The 22168-nt window shown below is 28.7% G+C and overlaps 1 protein-coding gene across 1 annotated transcript; it reads left to right on the top strand.

Moving 5' to 3' along the window:
- Positions 1-310: 310 nt before the first annotated feature.
- Positions 311-21685, top strand: LOC129969122 (uncharacterized). The gene is made up of 2 exons (XM_056083538.1): positions 311-539; positions 20950-21685. Exons 1-2 carry the CDS (start codon positions 398-400, stop codon positions 21375-21377), a joined length of 570 nt encoding a protein of 189 aa, XP_055939513.1. The 5' UTR covers positions 311-397; the 3' UTR covers positions 21378-21685.
- Positions 21686-22168: the final 483 nt, after the last annotated feature.

Raw genomic sequence — 22168 nt, 5'->3', positions numbered from 1 at the left:
TAAATGCTGTTTTATTTCGGTAAAATTTCATTTGCATCATAATATTGAAACAGGCTTAAGGTAATTCAATTCGAATAGAGATGACGAAAAGTTTCAGTTCCACAGAAGCCTTTTAAAATTTTTCGCATAAATATTAAATGCCAGCCATGTCATCAAAGTTCACCAATATTATAAACACCATAATTATGACATATTTCACACTATGAGCATCTTCAATGCCCTCTTCCCCACCCCCTTCCTCTCACCGCATCCTAATGGTGGTTGGTCTCTGCGGTTTATTGACGTGCCGTGAGTACAAAGAAAGGCGCGCTTCAGCACAGATGACGAGGTTACGCACTTCCTCGTGATTTTCGAGATAAAGAGGGAAGATAGTCGCAAGCGAGGATCATTGTGGGCCATGAGGTCGACGTTGTCGTTGTGTGTGTTGGTGGTGCTCTCGATCGGCCTGGTCGCCGCGCAGGACTCCAACTGGGGTCTCAAGGTCAAGTGCTATGTTGTGGAAGGGGAGGTGGTTTGTCCGGGGTGCAGGCAGAGGGCAGGTGAGTTTTATTTATGCAAAAATTATTGAATTCTTAAGTACCATGCCAGTGGTAATATTCAACAATTTCATCAAATGATCTGTTCGAATATTTTCGAAACTATTATAACAACTATAGATTAGAGCCCCTTAAACTAGCAGGGAATAGAAAGCAAATAGCGCGAGGACTAGCGGTATAGCGAAGTTATGTATTGTTGGGACCTAATTTGAATTTCACACTCCGCCTTTTAATTTCCATCTCTAGATTAAGAAATGTAATCGGTGTCTAGAATATGGTATTAATTTTTTACCTCTCTTCCATCAAATTTTGCTTTAAGGGAGCTTAACACAATTAAGTTGTGTTCCCATTGTACCGAATCTTCTAAATCACTTTGTCGTAAGTCTTGCTTCCTTGCCTATGCCAAAATCCCTTTGCCTATGCTGTTGTCATGGAGTTTAATGTTTAGTTTAAATCCCTCTAATTTAATTCATTGAATTGGTTCGTTTCTAGCCCTGAAAATATAAAATATACATCAAATACTATCTTGAAAGCACCAGTGGCACCAGAGAAATCTATTCACTCTCTTGAGAGACTTTCTACGAAAAAATCTTTTGATATCTACATTTTCCACCCAAATTTTTCATTAACATAAAATTGGAAAATAATTTTTTAAAAATGAAGCTTTAATTGATAAAAATTAAAAAAAATCAAATTCTTTAAAATTTTAAATAACTTATTTAATTCAAAATGGTTTTATCAGTTATTAGGTTTATTTATATTAAAAAATGTGAAAAAAGAAATCCATGAGAAAATTTCCACGCCCCCTAATACTTCTGTGCAGTACTCCTGTCGGGTCGAAACATTAAATTTAAGAAGCCCTTGCATTAAATGGTCATTTTGCAAACGAAATAACTGAGAAAACAATTACCTTTACAAATGAAAAAAGAATAGAAAAAACAATTTAGAAATACCTCACGTGCAAAATTATTCATTTCTTTCACAATAATTGCTTAAATATATTCACTCATTACTCATTTGTATCCAAATCACGTTGCATTTTGTGGAAATGATGATATTTATTCATTATTAAAAGTAGATTACTGCAATGATGCCAGGTTAAAGAGTTAGATAATAAGGGCGGTAAAAGATTAAATAAATATCATTATTGATCTCTAAATATCTTTAAATATTAATCGAATAATGTTTGAATTGAATGTTTTATCATGAACTATTATGGACTCATTTAATTCTATATTTCCAAATTTTGAAGTATAAGAAACATCTCACAACATAAAAAAATAGCTTTGCGCTTTTATAACTAGCGCTTTTGCCACTAGCTAAAGTTTAAGAAGCGCAATTGTATAAGTTTCATTACTTATTCAAATGAAAATTCCCTGTTAAATGATATGATTAATGTCTCTGTCAGAAGCTTCAAATTCTATTTTACAAAACTTTTTTCTTGAAAAATTTTTCAGAATTTCATTCGGGATTTTAGAATAGTTAACAATTTTAATTAAGAAATCAGATAATTTTTTATATAAATTTTAAAATTACATCTTAGAATTCAGAAAAATAGTATTTCAATGATATTAAAGTAACTTTTAACTCAAAAGTTTAGATGTATATATTTCGATTTACTGCAAATTTTATCAATAAATGGATATTTTTTTAAAGTTTTTTTTTTAATTTTCATTATCATTGTATATAAATGTTTTTCCAGGAACATAAGTTAAAATCTGCTGACAGGAAATATAATTTATACAGTCTATTACGATTTGCATCTTATTTTATGAAATATGAATTTTAAAGAATATTACGGAATTTTATTTACATGAAAAGTCAAAGGGTTTTCGAAGTGAATTTAAAGAGGATATGAAGTCCTATTCAATAAGCAAACGATACAAAATAAATATTTCCTTATCATTCAAGTATTTTAAACTAGGTAAACTTTATTTGTGCTGAAGTTCTGAGAAAATTAAATATGTTCCACAGATAAGGCAACACTTGAATAGATCAACCTGTTGCTTCGAATCGAAATCATTGATAATTTGCATGATAAAAGAAGAGGCAAACAAAGCAGACGATAACGTTTTCACGCCTTGACTTCAACTCATTTCTATTTGTTTTTTGAATATATTTCCGTCATTGTCTGAAAACACATCAGAAAAAGAAAAATGAATGAAGTAAAGTGATGGAACTGTACTTGAAGTTCTTATCAGCATTTTAGAAAGATTTACATTTATTATAAATTTTGATTTTTAAAAAATATATATAAATAAATATGTCTCCTTAAATATAGAATCTTTATTCCGAAACTTATAGCATGATAATGTTTTATACTTAATTCTATAGCATGATAATGTTTTATACTTAATTCAACATTTTTGTCCGCGTCTAATTTCATAGCACTAGCCATTACATTTTGCATGTTATGATTTTCATATCATAAATCTAGAAAAAGAATACCAGTCTGAAAATTGTATCTAATTAATAAAAGCAAAAATGAAAATTCTACTTTATAGTAAAGAAAACAGTTTTTAATATCTTGTGAAAAAACACACGACTGAAATATTTGATGAAAAAATAAAATTGGTTTAAATTTCACTACAAAGAAAGCATTTTTACAAATTCAGTTTAAAATTAATCTATGGAAAGTTTATACAAAATTAAAAAATATATTATACGAAAATGACATCATTAAGTTAATTTTTTTAAATAATATAAAAATGACTTTTGTGCAACAATGAGCTTAGAAGTTATTGAGAAAAAGCTTTACAATTTCTATAACTTTTAATAAATTAATAATCTGATTAAAATTTTGGAAACATTTTTTAGTAAGCATATATTGTCTAAGCGCTTAATTTACTTGCTGAATTAGTAGTTCTATGTCAAAAAGTCTCCCTTGCTGATTATTGTATTCTGTAAAAATACAACACTCTTACGATATTGTATGTGATGCGCATCACACGGAATAATTTTGTACGACTTTTGTTCTACAATTTACAAAAATTGTGCCAACCATAAAACAATATAATTTTTAAATGTGAAACAAAAATTACTGACGGTACAAAATTATCAAAAATATTTCTCGCCTTAATGATTAATTCTTCAATACTTTGACAAAGTACATTAAAACTCAACACATAAATTAATTTGCATCAAAAGAATGCGTAAACATTAAATCTGCAAGAATAATTTCACACGAATATTTTAATTCTTTTTATTAAATCATGTTTAAGATAATTCCATAACTCTTAAAATTCATTCAGAACATGTGTTTTCATTAGAATTTTAAAACAACATCATTAATGTGCTGTAAAGTGTTTTTGAAAGTTATGGAATTTTCAATATTTTCAACGGTCTTGAATGACAATCTAAGTATATGAACTATTTATATAGAAACTCTTAACGGAAAGTAGGGAATATGAACAAAAAAGCTAGAAATATTTCGCTTGGGAAATTTCAAGAGTATTATTTTTTCCAGATAGAGTAGTAAAGAAAGCATGAAGTTTTAGTTTTATTTTATCCTTTTATGTCATTGAACTAAAGATTCTTGAAAACTAATCATTTTTAAGACACCAACGTGGCCCAAAATGGTCATATGGCAGAAGCACAAATGCAGTATTCGTAGAACCATTTAACCGCCATTGATTTCCAAACATTTACATATATATACTTATTTGACTGCGATGATTTATCTTTCTTGTGTTTGCTTTCTATGATATTTTCAAGGTTACCAATAAAATTTATGTCGAATTCCCTAAAGGATAATCCGTTTACATAGAAAATACTAGAAGCGATTTGCATTTAAATTATTATATCACGAGGGAATTTTTAGAACGTTCACTTTTAAGAGCAGCTGTTGTAAATTCATTAGATTTTTGAAACAAAAGAATAGTGAAATTCCTGCTAGAGACAGAAAATCATGGAGAATGTCTGATAGAGACATACTACCGAGCTCTAATAGTTATGGTCACAACGATGAAATTTCAACAAATTCAATTTGAAACGCCCACTAAATTATAAACTGTATTTTAGCACAAAATTCCTGAACGTGATAAAAACAAAAAAATTATTACAGTTATTCATTGATCACTGCGACTGTTAGGAAATTTATATCGGCTCTTTTACGGCCTCTCTGTATATATTAATTAATTGGGTCACTATTCAAAAGTTTGAATAAATTTGTTTTAATATTAATTGAAAATTAATTTAAAAAAAAATGGAATTGCACATCATTCTTATTCTTATTGTATCATCTGAACAATAAATTTGCATTTTCTCTACATTTAATTCCTGTGGGATATCACTCTTAGTAGTGATATCTCATAGGAATATAGTTATACCCCTATAAGTCTGAAATGCTCAATTTCAGGCCCAACTGTTGCCGCAAGACATTAATAAAAGGATTTTCACGAAATAATGTATTTTGTGAGGAATCAATAGTACAATAGATTAAAGTGATTCAATTTTGTATTGGAAACCACATTTTTAAGCACGTTATCATTAGGCAAAACTAAACCCGCGATACCATAGTAACTAATTCTGAATTGGAGCAATTGTTTCGTTATATATATTTAATGAAATTGCTATATGAAAACGATTTCTCACGTTACTGAAGTTTCAACACACACACAGAGAGAGAGAGATAAAAGAAGAACCAGACAGATACAAAAGAACCACAAAAATTATTTGGAGCAAAGGATGTCCTTTAGTTGTAAAGGATGTGCAGAGGTGGCAGATTACAACATAAGGTTTTTCGTAAGAACTACATAAAAAATTATTACTTTAAATAAGAAATCTTCCTCCAAAAAAATTTATAAATGATTCTTTGATAGTTCCATTTTTAACTTCCGTTCTAACCAAGAGTCATATGTTAACCAGTGAATTGCAATTTATCACTTTTATACTAACCATAAAGAGCTACTCTGGCGTTCGGAATAATCTAGATAACTAAGTGGCCTTAAAATTTAAAATGAGCACTCTGGTAAATAAATTATAGAAGCAATGGGGTGAGGTTCAGGCTTTCCCCTCTTATGCATCGATAGGACCCGCCACCAGGATAAGGTGATCTCCAGGGGAGATTGTCAATTCTTTCTACATCATTATTCTAATCACCAAGAAGCGAGAATCGATCACAATTTCAGAAGCTTTACATCTCCATATCTGAAATGCCCCTTCTGATAGAATTCACTTTTATACTAAAACGTTTAAATTGTATTAGAATGGAGTAAGTACAAAAATTAATATACAAACAATTTCCTTTTCTTTTTAAATGCAATGAATAATTTCACAGGTTATCTATACTTATAATAAAGCTCAATGTGTGTGTGTGTGTGTGTGTGTTGGCGCTCTACAGGCCAGGTTATTTGACATACAGCTATCAAATTTGGTACATGTATACCTTAGAGGTCGGGAATGTGCACCTGGGGTCCCTTTTTTTGAAATTTTAATTAGGATTTTAATTATTAATTAAAAACTAACTTTCCCGCCAAAAAAATCTTCCATTTTCCCCACCGCCAACTTTTCCGCCAAAAAAATCTTCCATTTTCGCCACCGCCAAATGAGTAAGGCTTTCGGGTTTTTTTTCTCCCAACAGTAATGAGGCTAGGGTTAGTATTTTTCGGCGGATTATTTCAAACGATTCTGTTTATTTTCTTAATGTTTGATGCATTTAAAATTAAACATTGTTAATGAATCGATCCTTCAGATTCATTCTGAAGTACTTTTGAATTAAAATAAAACAGAATAAAGGAAATTAAAAATTTCTAATCCGCATAGCGTTACCCCAACTGGCGTAGAAAAAAAATCACGTATTTGCGTTACGTAAGTTTCGTTGAAAATTCACGCATGCGCTTTGTGTTCTGAATTTGTGTTATTGTTTTAAGTGCATCGTTTTTTAAGTAGTTTTTTTAAAACCTGTTTTAAACCGTCTATTTTAAACGATTCGTTTCATTTTCTTAGTAATTAATGCATTTAAAAGTAAACATTGTTAATGAATGGATCTGCTCATGATGAATCTAAGAAAATTTTGTTGACAAATTCTTGAGATAATACATAAATTAAAAAAGATATTATTTAGTGCCCATAAAGTTTAAACGCTGAGTGACTCTATTTTCATTAATCAGATTATAAAAAAATGCTTTGTTTCAGTAAAAAATATTATTATATTAATTGCAGATTAATTCTTTCCACTTTAATTTAAAGCATAAATTCTACGAGAGCTAACAGAAAATTAGAGAGATACATATTACGTTATGACTGAAGGCCTTTATGATATTATGAGTGAATTATATGACTATCAAAATTTGAAGTTTTAAAATATTTTGATAAAGAAGCTATTAAAGTAGGAATTGCATGAAATATTTAAATATAAAAATTTATACGAACATTAAGATTGGCGAACCGGCTGGTCGACAAATTCCTGAGATATTACATAAATTAAGATATTTTTTAGTTCCCATAAGGTTTAAATGCTCAGTGACTCTGTTTTCGTTAATCATGTTATTAAAAAAATTAACATTTATTGACGAACACGAACACACTGATATTCACCGTTACTCTGATTAGATGTTATAAAATCTGAATAGATAAACATAAAAGAGTAAACAGCTGTGCGCCGGTTTCTATGGCAACACAGCTGGAAAGGGAAAAGAAGTTTCTAACACAGAACATCTGCTTTACACAATTTTATAGAATAACTTTTCCCCTTTTCCGTTTCATTTTTTTAAAAAATTACTTATTTAATAAGAACACCTGCTTTACCCAATTTTTTAGAATAGTTTTTTTCCCCTCTTCGCTTGTTTTAAAAAAACATCTATACTTATATATAAAGTTCAATGTGTGTGTGTGTGTGTGTGTGTGTGTGTGTGTGTGTGTGTGTGTGTGTGTGTGTGTTGGCGCTCCACAGAAAAGACCATTTGACCTACAGCTACCAAATTTGGTACATGTATCTTAGAGGTCGGGAATGTGCACCTAGGGTCCCTTTTTTTGAATTTTTAATTAGAATTTTAATTATTAATTAAAAGCTAACTTTCTCGACAAAAAATTATTCATTTTCCCTACCACCAAATGAGTAAAAGTTCAGTTTTTTTTCCCAACAGTAATGAGGCTATGCTTAAGATTTTTTGGCTGATTATTTCAAAGGATTCTGTTTATTTTCGTAATGTTTGATGCATTTAAAATTAAACATTGTTAATTAATCGATCTTTCAGATTAATTCTGAAATACTTTTGAATTAAAATAAAACAGAATAAAGGAAATAAAAATTTCTTATCTGCATAGCGTTACCCCAACTGGCTTAGAAAAACTCACGCATTTGCGTTACCGTAACTAGCGTTGTAAATTCACGCGTGCGCATTGTGTTCTGATTGTTGACATGACAACCAATATCAACGGACGATTTAAATTATTTTTAGATTAGTTGCATGCTTTTGTAATTAAAGTGTATTTATGTTAGTTATATATTTTTTGTGTATGCTTATAGTTTTAAGACCATCGTCTTTTAAGTAGTTTTTTTAACCTGTTTTCAACCGATTATTTTAAACGATTCATTTTTTTTTTTTTTTTTTTTTTTTTAGTGTTTGATGCATTTAAAATTAAACATTGTTAATGAATCAATCTGGTCATGATGAATCTGAGAAAATTTTGTTGACAAACTTTTGAAATATTACATAAATTAAGAAAGATATTCTTTAGTGCCCATAAAGTTTAAACACTCAGTGACTGTTTTCAATAATCATATTACAAAAAAAAATATTTTGTTTCAGTAAAAAATATTATTATATTAATTGCAGATTAATCCTTTCCACTTTAATTTAAAGTATGAATTCTAAGGGAGCCAACAGAAAATGAGAGAGATACATATTACGTTATGACTGAAGGCGTTTATAAAATTATAAGTGAATTATATGCCTATCAAAATTTGAAGTTTTAAAATATTTTGATGAAGAAGCTATTAAAGTAGGAACTGCATAAAATATTTAATTATGAAAATTTTAACGAACATTAAGATTGGCGAACCGGCTGGTCGCCAAAGGCGGCTAGTTTTAAATAAAGTAACATCTTTATTACGTTATTCAAAAGAAATATATTTAAAAAAATTGATTTATCTGAAAATAGAATATGGAGGGGAATAAAAATGGAAATATGGAATGGAATGAAAATGGAATATTATTGTAAAAAATGGAATATATTGATAATTTTAAATTCCAGCTTTCAAATAATTGAATAATACTTTATTATAATAGTTTTATTCTAATAAATTTTTTTAATAGAATTAATCATAAAGTACATATTTTAGTTCTTAAATTTTCAAACTTTATAACATTTGAGGAAGTTCTATTACTGTCTGTTTCAGATCAATTTATAGTAACAGATGAAAACAAAAATTGCTACTTATACTGAAATTGTACATGTGGAATTCTCATACTTTTTAAAAAAACTATGTAAGAAAAAATTAAAACTTCAACTTTTGCTATGAAAAACATTTTCTTAATTTTAATCATCATTTCTTTCTTTTTTGTAATCGGATTAAATAACTGTGAAATAAATTTATTTATATACTTAAAAAAATATTTAAGAAAATCAGTCACCCAGCTCTAACAATTCGTCTGATTTCACCAATTTTTATTTCATAAGAAAGTTCAAGACTTATAGATAAATCATTGATGGTCACCTGTCACCCATTATTCCCAATTTTCTAGAAAATTCTCAGAAGCATTGATTCATTTTACATTCTGAATAGAGAGGGGGGGGGGATTTGCCTGCGTTCACCAGCTACAATCACAGTATTGATTTCACCAATTTGTAATTATTTGAAAGCAAATAACGTTTAGAAATATCATCAACGGTTTGCACTTCGCTTTCCACTAATGTCATAAAATGAAGCGTTAGCACAACTCCTATCTGCAACAACTAGACCGATTTCGGCTATTAATTTCTTCATTTTTCGTGTATAATTAATCAATCACAATGTTTTAGGTTTATTGTGCAAGTATAATTAAAAATAGTCCTTTTTTAGTATGATAAGATTAATTTATTAAAATTTGTAAATATTACCAAATTAATGTTATTAATATGGTTGGCGAGCAGCTGGTTATCAAAGGATCCTTTTTTTTATCAGTGTCAAGGTATATACAGGAAAAAATATTCAATTTCCCCAAAGCGTTTTACTGTGTCTTGAAAAAAAAATGCTGAAAATGTTTACTAAATTTTTCTAATTATTCTCTTTATTATCATCAAGTAATGCGTCCTTACTCAAATTTTTAATTTTTCAGCTTTAAGCTAGTAATAATTAAATTCATATCCCATTTTGCATAATTATCAAGCATAAATAACAATGCTTGTTTGAAAATATTTCCAATCACTTTCATCTAACATAGTTATTTCAGCGTCATTTTCATCATAACATTAAACATGTTTTAAAAAATCTACTTTTCAAAAGTAATTTTCTGTTTATTATGCTTGTATCTGACTTTAAGTTCGACATTTCATCTTTATTGCATTTCGACTATTGATATTTTTAGTCTCTTTCCATTAATATTTTGGAGCGCATGAAGCAAAACTTCATGTGACATTTCACTTTAAAGTTCTGGGTCAAATCTGCAACGCGAATTTTTTTGTAATATTCAGAAAATTCGACTCCGAGATTTTATTAAATCTCATAGTTTCCATTTCCCGGATTCCGAAAAGTAATTTTTTTGGAATTCAACACGTCTGTGAATATAATAACTAAAAGAACTATGAGTTACAGATTTAAAATTCGTCATGTGTACTACCCACTCAATTTCCAGATGATTTCTATTATATTTTAGAAAAAAAAATCAATGTGAGAAATCTATTTGATCATCTGTGCATATCCACGCGAGAACGATAATTCAAAAACGCAAAAAGTTAGTTGGGTGGAAATAATCATATATGTTATGGTAAATGTGATTAATCACTTGTTTATATATAATTACCGGTGAATATTCATCAATCACCGGATTAATCACATTTACCATAGAATCGCCAATTTATCTTAGAATTTGAACCAATCATCCAATGAGTCAGTGAATTGACTGCTATCAGTGTTAAGTTTGTCATTATATTAAAGCGATAACTCTAAAATTCAACGATTAAATTTAGCATGTGGTTCTGTCACCAACATAACAGATCTGCATCACATTTTGCAAATAATCGGTGGAAAGAAGATATCCAAAATCTATTTTCAATTTTCCTTACTATCTTAAAAAAAGCATAATGCACGTTATATTGTGATTAGCATACAAGGAAGGTGAGAGGAGAAAATTCTTGCCAGTTTTTGAAAGAACTTGGACCAAAAAAATTTGAATTATTTACTTTGAATTGAAACTTTATAGTGAATAAAGATTGATAGGCATCATTTACTATAAAGATACACTACGTTTTCACACTGACAAAGAAGATGAAACAAAAGATCCTTAATTTCAGTATTATATTCTACGCTATGGTCACCCTCAACCCCATTCTTCAAATGTATATTAATTGTTCTGCACAAAACTGAGAAGACTACGAATCGTCAGACATAAGAACTTATCTTTGTTGTGTGGGTAAAATGATTACAATAATTTCGCATAAGTTCCATAAATCAAAAGGAAAGTAAAGATATCGATGTACTAGAGATTCAGAGTGGACAACAAATAATCAAATACCGACATAAAGATCGTTTTTAAAATGAAATGAATATCTGCAAACCAGGACTGAAAAGTAAAGAAGGACAGGTTAAAGAATTTCTCTTTACTTATATTTTATGTTTTTATGATCATTATAGCATGTTTTTTCCCCCTAAAAATTGATACATATATGTAATGATATTTCTTAATTTACTTTAAATCTTAATTCCCTAATTTTTACCTTAATTTAGATCATGTTAACATCACTCTAAAATGTTCTCTTATTTCCTGATCCAATTCCTTCTTTTTATTTAATTATTCTAACACGCGCTGAACGAAAATGCTGATTCCGTCATTTCCACGCCAAGAACGAAGAGAAAAAATATTCTTAACACCGGTAAAAAAAATGCTAAAAATTCTTTAGCTCACTTTTGAATTTTAAAAAATCTGCTTTCAATTATTATTATAAAAGCACTTTTTTTTTCATAACTGAAGTCTCTTTAGCAAGATTTTGATAGTGAAAAATACGGTTAATGAAAAATTAACTCACTTTTTTTTTTAATTTTGCTTGTCTGTTTTTTCTTCCTGTTATTAAATACTTTTTCAACAAAAGATTCGAAAAATATTAGTAACGAATAGAAAGTAAAATATTTTCTTTGTGCAACATGGTAAATGAATAATTTTTTATTCTGGGCATGACAACATGCTGGTTTGCACAATAAGATGCAATCGGTTACGCAATTTTTTTCTGCTTAAAAAGGCTTGGCATATAATTTACTCCTCTGTCACATCAATGATACCTGTTTTATCTTCTTTCTTCCAAAAGGGTCCATTTTTCAGTAATCTTTTTTATCATCCTTCGCAAGAGACAATGAACTTAGCAACAAGACACATTAATTAATGGACTTGTGGTTAAGAGTGAGAAGCATCCTCACGAAAAGAAAAAAGAAAAAGAAACAAAAAAAAAATCTCTGTGAATCTTTGCTATTGAACTACTTTTATGTGTAAATATTTTACTTACTTTCGGCAGTTAAATAATTATATTTCCTCAGATATATTGTGAAATAATTTAATTAAAAACAGTTTTAAATTTAAAGTTAACATATTAATTATTTCATACATTGTTATTTTAATTATTTCATTCTTTTTTTTTTGTTTTTAAAATATTATTTATTATTATGTAAATATTATAGAATCTTAAAATTATTTTTTTAATTCATTACCTACCAATAAGGCCACAATGAGGAGCAAAAATTTAATTTAATTAATCAATTAACTTATAATTAGGTTATTTTTATAAGATACGCAAATTTTCAAAATTCAAATACATCCGAAAAGGAATGAAAAATTGATTATAAAATTCCATCATTACCAAGAATAACATTCGTGAATCTATGTTCTCTTCCATATATATATATATATATATATATTTCCGATTTAGAAGTTATTAGTTACCTACTAAGTAAATCTAATATTTTTCTGAGCACAATCACTTACTAAGTAATTTTATTGCCATGCCATTGCTCTATTCACTATTATGTCCGGAGGTTAAGAACTTTGAGTTCAAGAAAAACTGATGACGAATTTTCGGCATTGATTAGAGAGATGAACATCAAAATAGTATCATCACATCTTGTGAAAACTTATCACTGGCTATCGAACATATAATATTCTGAGTGGAAAGCAAATACCAGTAAAATTTATCCTTTCACAAATCTTTAATAATTAATAATAATAATAAGTAATAATTAATAATAAGTTTTAATAATTATTGACTGCTTTGGCACCTCAAATCTCACAGTTGAAAACAGTTTTCAGTCTTCATATAGGATTATCATTTAACGTATTGCAAAAAGTCTCAGCATCGTCAGAGTGTATACTATCATAATGGATCCATTTTATAAGATGTATCTATTGGTACTACATGTGTAATTCCCGATTTGTTTTGTTACGATCCATTTGGAATATAAATATTTTTCCGATATTGGTCATTTAAAAGGAAAACAATTCTATATCTCTAATTATTTTGATTTGAGGTCTATAGAATGAATGGCTTGATTAATATTTTATGAATCAGTAAAGAGAGAGAAACTGAAATTTAAAGATCTTCGATTGTCATTTATGTTTAAATCATGTGCTTTACGTGATTGAAACATGATTCACGTGCAATTAATTAATGAGAAATTCATTCTGAAACAACATAATCCACATTCTGAACAATTAATCCACAGAAAGCATGCCATAAGTGCATACTATAAAAATAGTATACCCTAGTAGTAGTATAGACACAGATATCAATTCGGACAATAAGAACTGTCCATAATAGGCCTCATTTTCATCTTCTCGTGCATGGAGTCATCAAAGAGGCGAGTCCAATACCGTTGAAGAGAATATAGATAATCATCTAAGACACTATTAATTCTTAGCACTCGGAAAAATAATTCCAAGCAAAATTAATCAATTAACACAAGAACTTGTTTACTGCAATGAAAAAAATATTTATTATAGTTTCAAGTTGAATTGTACCGAAAAATTAATTTACATATTCTTACCATTCTTTAGGTATTTCTTAAAAATCAACATTTTGAATAGAATAAATAAACAAAACGTTAAAATGATACACCGTCTTGAATGTTGAGTGAGAGGCACCATATATGCTGCCAAGATAATAAAGAACATGTTTGCTTATATAGCAAGTTCTCATCTTCGTATACAACCATGAAAATGAATATTTTGAGATAAAGTTATCTTCAAAAAACATTATAGTAGGAAATAATATTATTGCATGCTTTCCAGATTATTTTAAGATCTCCATTTGTATAAAAAACTTTTAATTACAATTGGGTGCCTAACCGCTTTAAACTAGCCATTTATTAAAATCCATGCAAGAAGATATTTGATTCTACGACAGGATGACAACGCCTACTTCTTTTTTTCTTTATTTCCTCAGACTCTTCAGATTCATTCATCTTATGCAAGATGTGACAGGAGCGTTTGCATTCGTTTCTGTTTAAATCTGAATCTATTGTCGCCACTTCAGAACACGCATTAATGACGACTATAATAGCACTTCATCCACTTGGTTCAATGATTGACAAGAGTTTTCCGCTCTTACGGAAGAGATTCTCTGCTCTGGTGAAGTTACTTTGTAATATTCTATGCAATATGTCAGGAAATAGACCTACAGTGATTGACTCGTCCGCAGAAGAAGAAAGAAGGGCGTTCTTTTTATAGAACTTATTTGATGTGAGTTATTACAAATCTCGTGAAAACGACGATAGAGCGTTTGTAAAGGTTTGTGGTTGCATTTCAACAATCTGTTGAATATATAAAATGGCTGTGTTCCTTTTCTTTGTTCAGTCATTTTATGGAATAAGACTTTAGACACATTTTTGTGTTAATTTGTACCAAATAATGAAAGTATATCTTTATTTCTTCAAGCAATTATTCCATATTCTTGTTCGAATCCAATAAGTTTATCAAATGCTTATCGCATACATTGAATTTTTTCGTTGAATCCAAACTATATAAATTCAATTCTGAAACTTATTATGTGAGTATTGTTAGTCACTATTTATTTAACTAGTACACGGTGCTGAAATTTAGTACATTCACTCTACAAAGAGAGTGATTAGTTGAGTTAACTTTTATTAAAATTAAATACTTATCATTTCGAATGTACACAATAGTATAGAAAGCTCATTAATGTAGATGAATTATTTAAATTTTTATCCCCTTTCAATATATAATATTTAATGCCAGAATATAATAAACTTTCTCATATACGCGTAGTATAGAGAAAATGTAATGATCGTCAAAAAATTCCCAAACCAAAATTTTGACGAATTTCTACGTTTTAGACCTTTTTGTGTCCGAAAAACGTATTTTTGGAAAATGTCCGTCTGTCTGAATAAAATCTATTTATTTTGCTGCTATTTGAATAGAAGTTAATACGATAACTATAAAACAAGTATAGCTAAATAGATAAGATACGGTACACAGATTTTACACCTATAGTATAGACATCTATCAAATTTTGAATTAAATCCAACTATAGATTGACCGTCTGTCCGTTTGTACTTTCATAAACAGGTAAACGCCATAACTCAAAAACGAATTACAAATATATCAAATTAGGTATGGAATTTTGTGAGTACAAGCCCAGTTTTTGTTTCAATCTACTGAGAAAAACGAGTCTAAAGCACAAATTCAATTTTCGGATACTATTAATGATATGCCAGAAATGAATCGCCAAATATCTTGCCAAGGATAAAACGATAAATTCTGTAAAAATGTTACATTTAATATCTCGTAAGTATTGTGCGCCATTGTCATGGAAGGAGTCCACTGGGATAAAACCTTTATTAGAGAGTATGCCAGAAAGTTTTAGGGAAATCACTGCAGCTGGTTTTTAATTGTCACTTTTGGTAACTGATACAAAATTATGACAAGACAGAATTATTCATGAAAACGTTGCATTAGTTACTTGATTTAAAATGGCTAGCCTTTTAAAATATAGCCAGAGGAAGGTACGTTTTTTATGTACGTTGAAGGTACGTTACGTACGTTTTTCGAATACACTTCAATAAAGGTATAATCCCCTTTTCCATAGCATAAAATTATGGATCCTATGAACTTCCTTCATATTATTAATGGATGCTTGATTTCAACTGTTGAAAAGTACGATCACTGTTAAGGTATATGATAGAGTAAAGGCAGTATATAAACATTCGGAAGATATATGCATATTTCTTTGGTAAAAATAAGAACTATTTAAACTTTAAACAGTTAATATTTATCTATGATCACTTCATTGTATCGTTCATCTCTTAGTAATTAGCTTTTTGATATTGGCGCTTTGGCAGCCATTGGTGGTTTCATAAAAGGTAATGAAATTCCGCCAGATAAATTTTTTCATTTACGAGCCTTTAAACGCTTTCAGTGACAAAGTCTATACAATAGATACATTATAATTTTAGATTGATATTTTTTTAATACTTTCAATTGTTGACATGGTGTTTATATATATTAAGTCGATTAAAATCTTTTTTTAAAATATTCAAACGAATGTTTTATTTTCTTCAGAAATAATGTTTTTGATCTTTATATTTAGTTAATCTTATAATCTGGGAACATTTTCAAAGTGAAAAAAGTTCTACATATAAAATTGATAAATGTTTCAATCTGAATAGTACAGATTATATAGAAGTTATTTACTTGTAATTTTTTAATGAATAAAATATTTATATTCTGATGCATACAATCGTAAAAATGTCATTGAATTAGTTTTCGCTTCAATTTCATTCTTCTTTTCTAAGGTTTCGTCTATAAATACAAAACATTCGTTAAAGGAAGTAATTTAAGAACGTTCAAAAAATTTATACATGTGGCAAATATGAGGATACAATTAGTAATATCTTTTCATGAAGTTTTGCAACACAGGAAGCAACAACTTATTTATTATAAATATAATTTAACCAATGAAATAGAATTATGTGACATCTAAATCACATGATAAAAAGTAACGATAATTTAAAAAGTAATAAATAATCTAAGATTTTAAAAATTTTAGAAAAAGATTCATATAAGCATTACCTTTATTTGTAGGCAAAACCCGATCTCATTAAAAATTTGTAATTAAATCCTGTTTTACATCTAATTTCTAATGATAAGATATCTAATATTTATAGGATATCTAATTTTTAAATATTCGTTTTATATCGATGTACAGTAAAATGGTTCATAGAACTACTTGAGAAGAAATGTAATAAAGTATAATACTATTTTAAAAAAATAACTTCTCAAACTAAATATAAAGATTATAAAACATAAAGATAATTTTTATAAAGTAAAAAAAAAAATTAGAAGAGAAGTTTATTCAAGAATTACCTTTGTTGGATGACAAATCCCGATCTCATAAAAAAAAATTAAATTATGTCTTGCATTTAAAGATAAGATATTTAATACTTAAAAGAAATTTCTAAATGAAAAGATTTAAGAAATTAATTAAAGAGATTAATTTCTTAATTAAGAAAAGATTAAAGAAATTCTTAAAAGAAATTTCTATATCGATGCACCGTAGAATGATTCATAGAAGTATTTGAGGAAAAATATGATATTATTTTTTTAAAAAAACGTTTTCAATATTACTCATTAATTTTATTTAATCATCTAAATATTACAAATTTAATTATCCCATGATAATTTTATTCAAGAAATTTTATATATTAGGATTATTTTTAAACAGCATATTAAAATTTCCTGAATAGATACCATAATTTATCTTTTAAAAATTGTTCCTTGCAGAAACGAATATGAACAAAATATTTTTAATGAATCCATTTATTTAAAGTATGCTGCAGAATATGCTAACTTTTCATAGGGATATTAACCCGTTTAATAAGCCCACCTCTTTATAATTTCATTATACAGGCCTTAGATCAAGACACCCTAAATGAAGATAAACTAATTTTTTGGCATTATTTTATTTTATCAGTATTCAGAAATTCGTGTTTAAATATTTTCATACATTACTAATAATAAGTATTTATTTTTTTTAAAATTTAAACGAACTAGAAATATATTTCTTATATCGTATAGTCTTTTAGAGAAACACAAAACTCAGAACTGACTTTGAAATTTTGTGTACATGTTCTAGGTATATATACGCAAGCTTCATTCAATATTTCATTTTCCATATAATTTAAAAATATTCAACTATAGTATATCTATAAGAAAATGAATATGAATTTACCAGATTTGAATGCATCAGAAATATTATGATTAACCATGACCTTTATTATGTCTATAATCAAATTTTAAATCAAAAATTATTTTGACAAAATGTGAAAAAAAAATTAAATTTTTAAGGAAAAAGTTCTTTAAAAAAAAGAGATAAAATAGTTATAATCTTAATTAGAAAAATAAATAGATAGCAATTTATTTTTTAAAAATTAATTACGTGTTAATAACGGAAAACTAAAAATAAAAATGTTAGCTAAAATCAATACATTGGATTTCGGTTACATAAGTAAGATTTCAGATTTCTTATAATAAATTTAACTTTTCTGCAGTGTGTTAATTAGAAAGTTATTTACTATATTTACTCATCAAATTTAATGTAATATTTCGAACATTCTCATCCGTTCTGAATTTGCTACTCGAGTACAATCATTTTCAGCAAACAGTTGCGTTTTCCTCGAAAAATGTTATAAATTTATTCAGGCTGATCTCATTTCAAAATTTTTTATGACCTCATCCTACTCCCGTGACTCAAACCCAACAGCAATAATTCTACCCGAATATCATAAATGGAGGCAATTTAGAACAGGTAGGCGTAAAAAATACCAGACGGATGTTTGAATTTTACACCGGCGGAAATCCTCTTTCTTTTGGACACCGAGATATTGAAAACGAAACACCTTGATTTAGAAAAGAAACGTTGCAGTAATTTCCGTACAGATGAGAGTTAGATAGTTCAGTTCCCTATAGAGGAATCCGTTTTTTCTGACATTGACTTTGTGGTAATATCAACATCTGAAAACGGAAATTTGAATTTCAATTTTACCAGTTCCGTTTTTCACTTCCACTGTAAAAAAATAGTTTACTACGTTTATCTGTTACCAAAAAGTGTTTTAAATCAAAATTTCCTGTTAAATTTCACAATTTTAAATGCTTTTTTAATTTTTTGCTTATGTTAAAATGTTTATTTATTTCATTTGTCGCTGAAAAGTAGTTTATATTTACTAATTAGAAGATATGCCTGTCAAGTCAATGGTCACTGTTGCCACTGCTGATAAGTTTTATACTTCCGGCTTGAATTCATTTTGAAATTTGCGTTGCATCTTATTTCACCTTAGAATCTGGCAATTTAGTCGCTGAATTAACTAGAATTATGTCATGTTTAATTTTAAAAAGATATTTTTACTTTAGATATTCATATCTTTGATGTACAGATCATTTTATCAATTTCAGTTGACTTCATCTATAAACAATCTGATCAATTTGTATCACCCATATATAAATAGCTTCATGGAGTTCTCTGTCCTGTGTTGTAAGGCCGCGGTGGCCTGGTGGTAAGGTCTCTGCTTGTGAGCCGTAGGGTTTCAGGTTCGAGACCCGATTCCACCGAAGAACCGTCGTGTAAGGGGGTCTGTTGCACGTTAAATCCGTTATGCCGAACGTCCTCCCTCTGGTGTGGTGTGGAGGGGGTGCCAGCTCAGGTGTCATCCTCGTCATCTGACTGAGGCTCAAAATTACGAGGTCCGTCCGAAAATAGCCCTAGTGTTGCTTTACAACGGTACGTTAATATAATTAAACTAAACTGTCCTGTGTTGTGTAAAATTAAGTTGATTCTAAAACGAAAGTGGAGTTTCGAGTCATAATTATTACATTAAAAGTTAAATTTCTTTGCAGTGATGTGTATGAACACACAAATCAAACTTAATCACTAAAATCGATTTGAAACAAATAATGATTCACTAACAAATGCAAGGGAAAAAAATGGAATGCCAAATATTAAATAAAAAAGATGTTGAAAGAAAATACTAACAATAATCTTCAAATGAAGTGAGAATATTATGATTCAGTAGATCTTAAAGGAAATGAGAAGTCATTAATCTTTGATACAATCTAGCATTAAAAAACTAATTAAAATAAAATGTAAAGTTTGCGATATCTCATAACCAATTTTCATTTTCTTGCTTGTCTCGCCTCCCATCATGAAATTCACTCTCTTACCAACCATTATTTCCTTGCAATAGTATCTTCTATGTGCATAACGTTTATGAATACTCAAATGAAAATTGATCTCTAAACTCGGATTGTAACAAAGAGTGATCAACTGATTAACTAAAAGAAAAAAAATACATGATCAAATATCAAACTTAAAAAAATGCTGAAAAAATAATATAAATAACTTCCAAATATCCAATGAAACAAAGATTGTATTTGGAAAAATGAATCTAATAACGTTCTTTTCGATTGGAATATTTTTAACGACCTCTTTATCATATTTAATAGAAATGTCATAAATACTTACAGGCTTTTTTCGGAATAAAGGATTTTCTAAAAATTGCAACCTCGGCTCATTTATCTTTGCTATAATCCAGAAATAAAAATATGTGAATAAAAAATTAACTTTATCATCCCATACAAATTATTATTCGTGCTTAGTTTGATTCATACAATAAAAAAAAACTGTCTAAGTCGCAACTAGCTTGACTCCAAAACAAATTTCGCTGAACAATTATATTTACTGATGATAATAATAATAAAGGGTGATCTCTTTCTCTCTCTCTCTCTGTATGTTTGGTGCTGTGTAGAGCAGATAATTATTTCATTTGATATAAATATACTTTGGATGAAGGAGAGAGAAAAGTACGTCTTGAGATATTTTTTTAAATTTTAATTAATTAAAATTTAATCAAAATTTTAGCATTTTTTAACCATAACTTTCAAAGATATTATTATGTAAAAAATATCTTTACACCATTTTAAAACAGAAAGCATCCTCTTTTTATTGACACCAATTAATTTTATTGCTATGCCTATTTAATAATCCGGTCCTGCATATCTCATGAATATTGTGATTGCATAGTTGTTATGCCTTATTACTATATAGATGTTTTGTTTCATAATGATAGACATCAATAGATTTCTTGCACATTTTGATACTAAATAAGATGAGGACTTTTACATGTCTGAATTCTATAAAGTTAGTCGAACAGGAGATAAATTTTAACATACACCTTGCTATTACATATGGGCATTTTTGTAACATGCTTTCTCCATTTCAGGATTATCATGTCCTCGCTTCGATCCAGATATGAACAGGATCTGCGGACAAGCAACGCCACCACCTGATATCGAAGAAGAAAATACGCCAGAATGCGACGAAGCAGCAACAGAAACAAAAGCACCTGAAGTAACAACAAGTAGCCCAAAGTCCAGTACCCCCTTGACGCAGACTGAGCTCGACTTGATGAAGAACGAAACATGGCGGGAAGCAATTCAAAAAGACATCAGCATGCGAACTTTCTTGTACCGAATCCTACAGCCGTATGGAAGGCGTCAGAAAAGGGAGGTCCCCGAAGAACTAGAAGAAGGCACCTGTCGCTGGAATGGAGACTGTCCTTGTCCCCAAATTTGCTGCCGAGCCGGAGAAGGATGTCCCAGACGATGCAAAATGGGAATTCGTTTGCCACCACCATGGGGAAAACGATAACAAATCACAGTCAAATAATGGTGAAAGGTGTTCAAGCAATTAAATTGTGTAATTATGAAGGTGCATTTTTTTAAATGTGTTAATTAGAAAGGTGATTCCATTCTTATTCTTGAAGACAATTGAAATTCGAATGATTTTTCATGGTGTGGAGAAATTAAAATGATCTCAAGCAGTTCCGAAACTGAAATAGGACTGCTTTGTTATGGTAGATATTTTTATTAATATTTCTGTGATTGAATACGCACATATGTGCAAATAATATTTTAATATTACATATGATATTAATAAATAATAATTACTTTGCTATATTTCTTTAAATTTTTTTTTTATTCAAGCAATAATCTCAACATTTCAGAATAAAAATGTGGAGAGTAGTTTCTTTGACAACGGAATCAAACCAACGGCGACTCTCCATAAACATTCAGAAATTATATAAAAACAGAATGATTTAATTTAAATACAGCTTTTAATTTTACGTAGAAAGAGAATTAAATTTTCCTATGAGGATCAGTTCCACGTAATGAGAGTTTTTAATGAAAAAAAATTATTGATTAAAATAATATATGATATATGTAGATAATAGTTTAAGTTTATAAGCAGATGTAATCAAACAAAAAACCTCAACGTGAGGCTAATTTAGTTTCCTTGTATTAATATCATGCTTTTTTAGGAAGGATCTTATTATTTTATAACCATAGTCAGATGACGAAGATAATACTGAGTCTTTTAAGCCAATCAGTTTTTAACAAATGATAAAAAAAAAATGAATAAAAAGGGATTTTCATGCATAA

Source organism: Argiope bruennichi, chromosome 5 (assembly GCF_947563725.1).
Source record: "Argiope bruennichi chromosome 5, qqArgBrue1.1, whole genome shotgun sequence".
Classification (NCBI taxonomy): domain Eukaryota; kingdom Metazoa; phylum Arthropoda; class Arachnida; order Araneae; family Araneidae; genus Argiope; species Argiope bruennichi.
The sequence above is the reverse complement of the archived record's forward strand: the minus strand, read 5'-3'. Positions and strand labels throughout refer to the sequence as shown.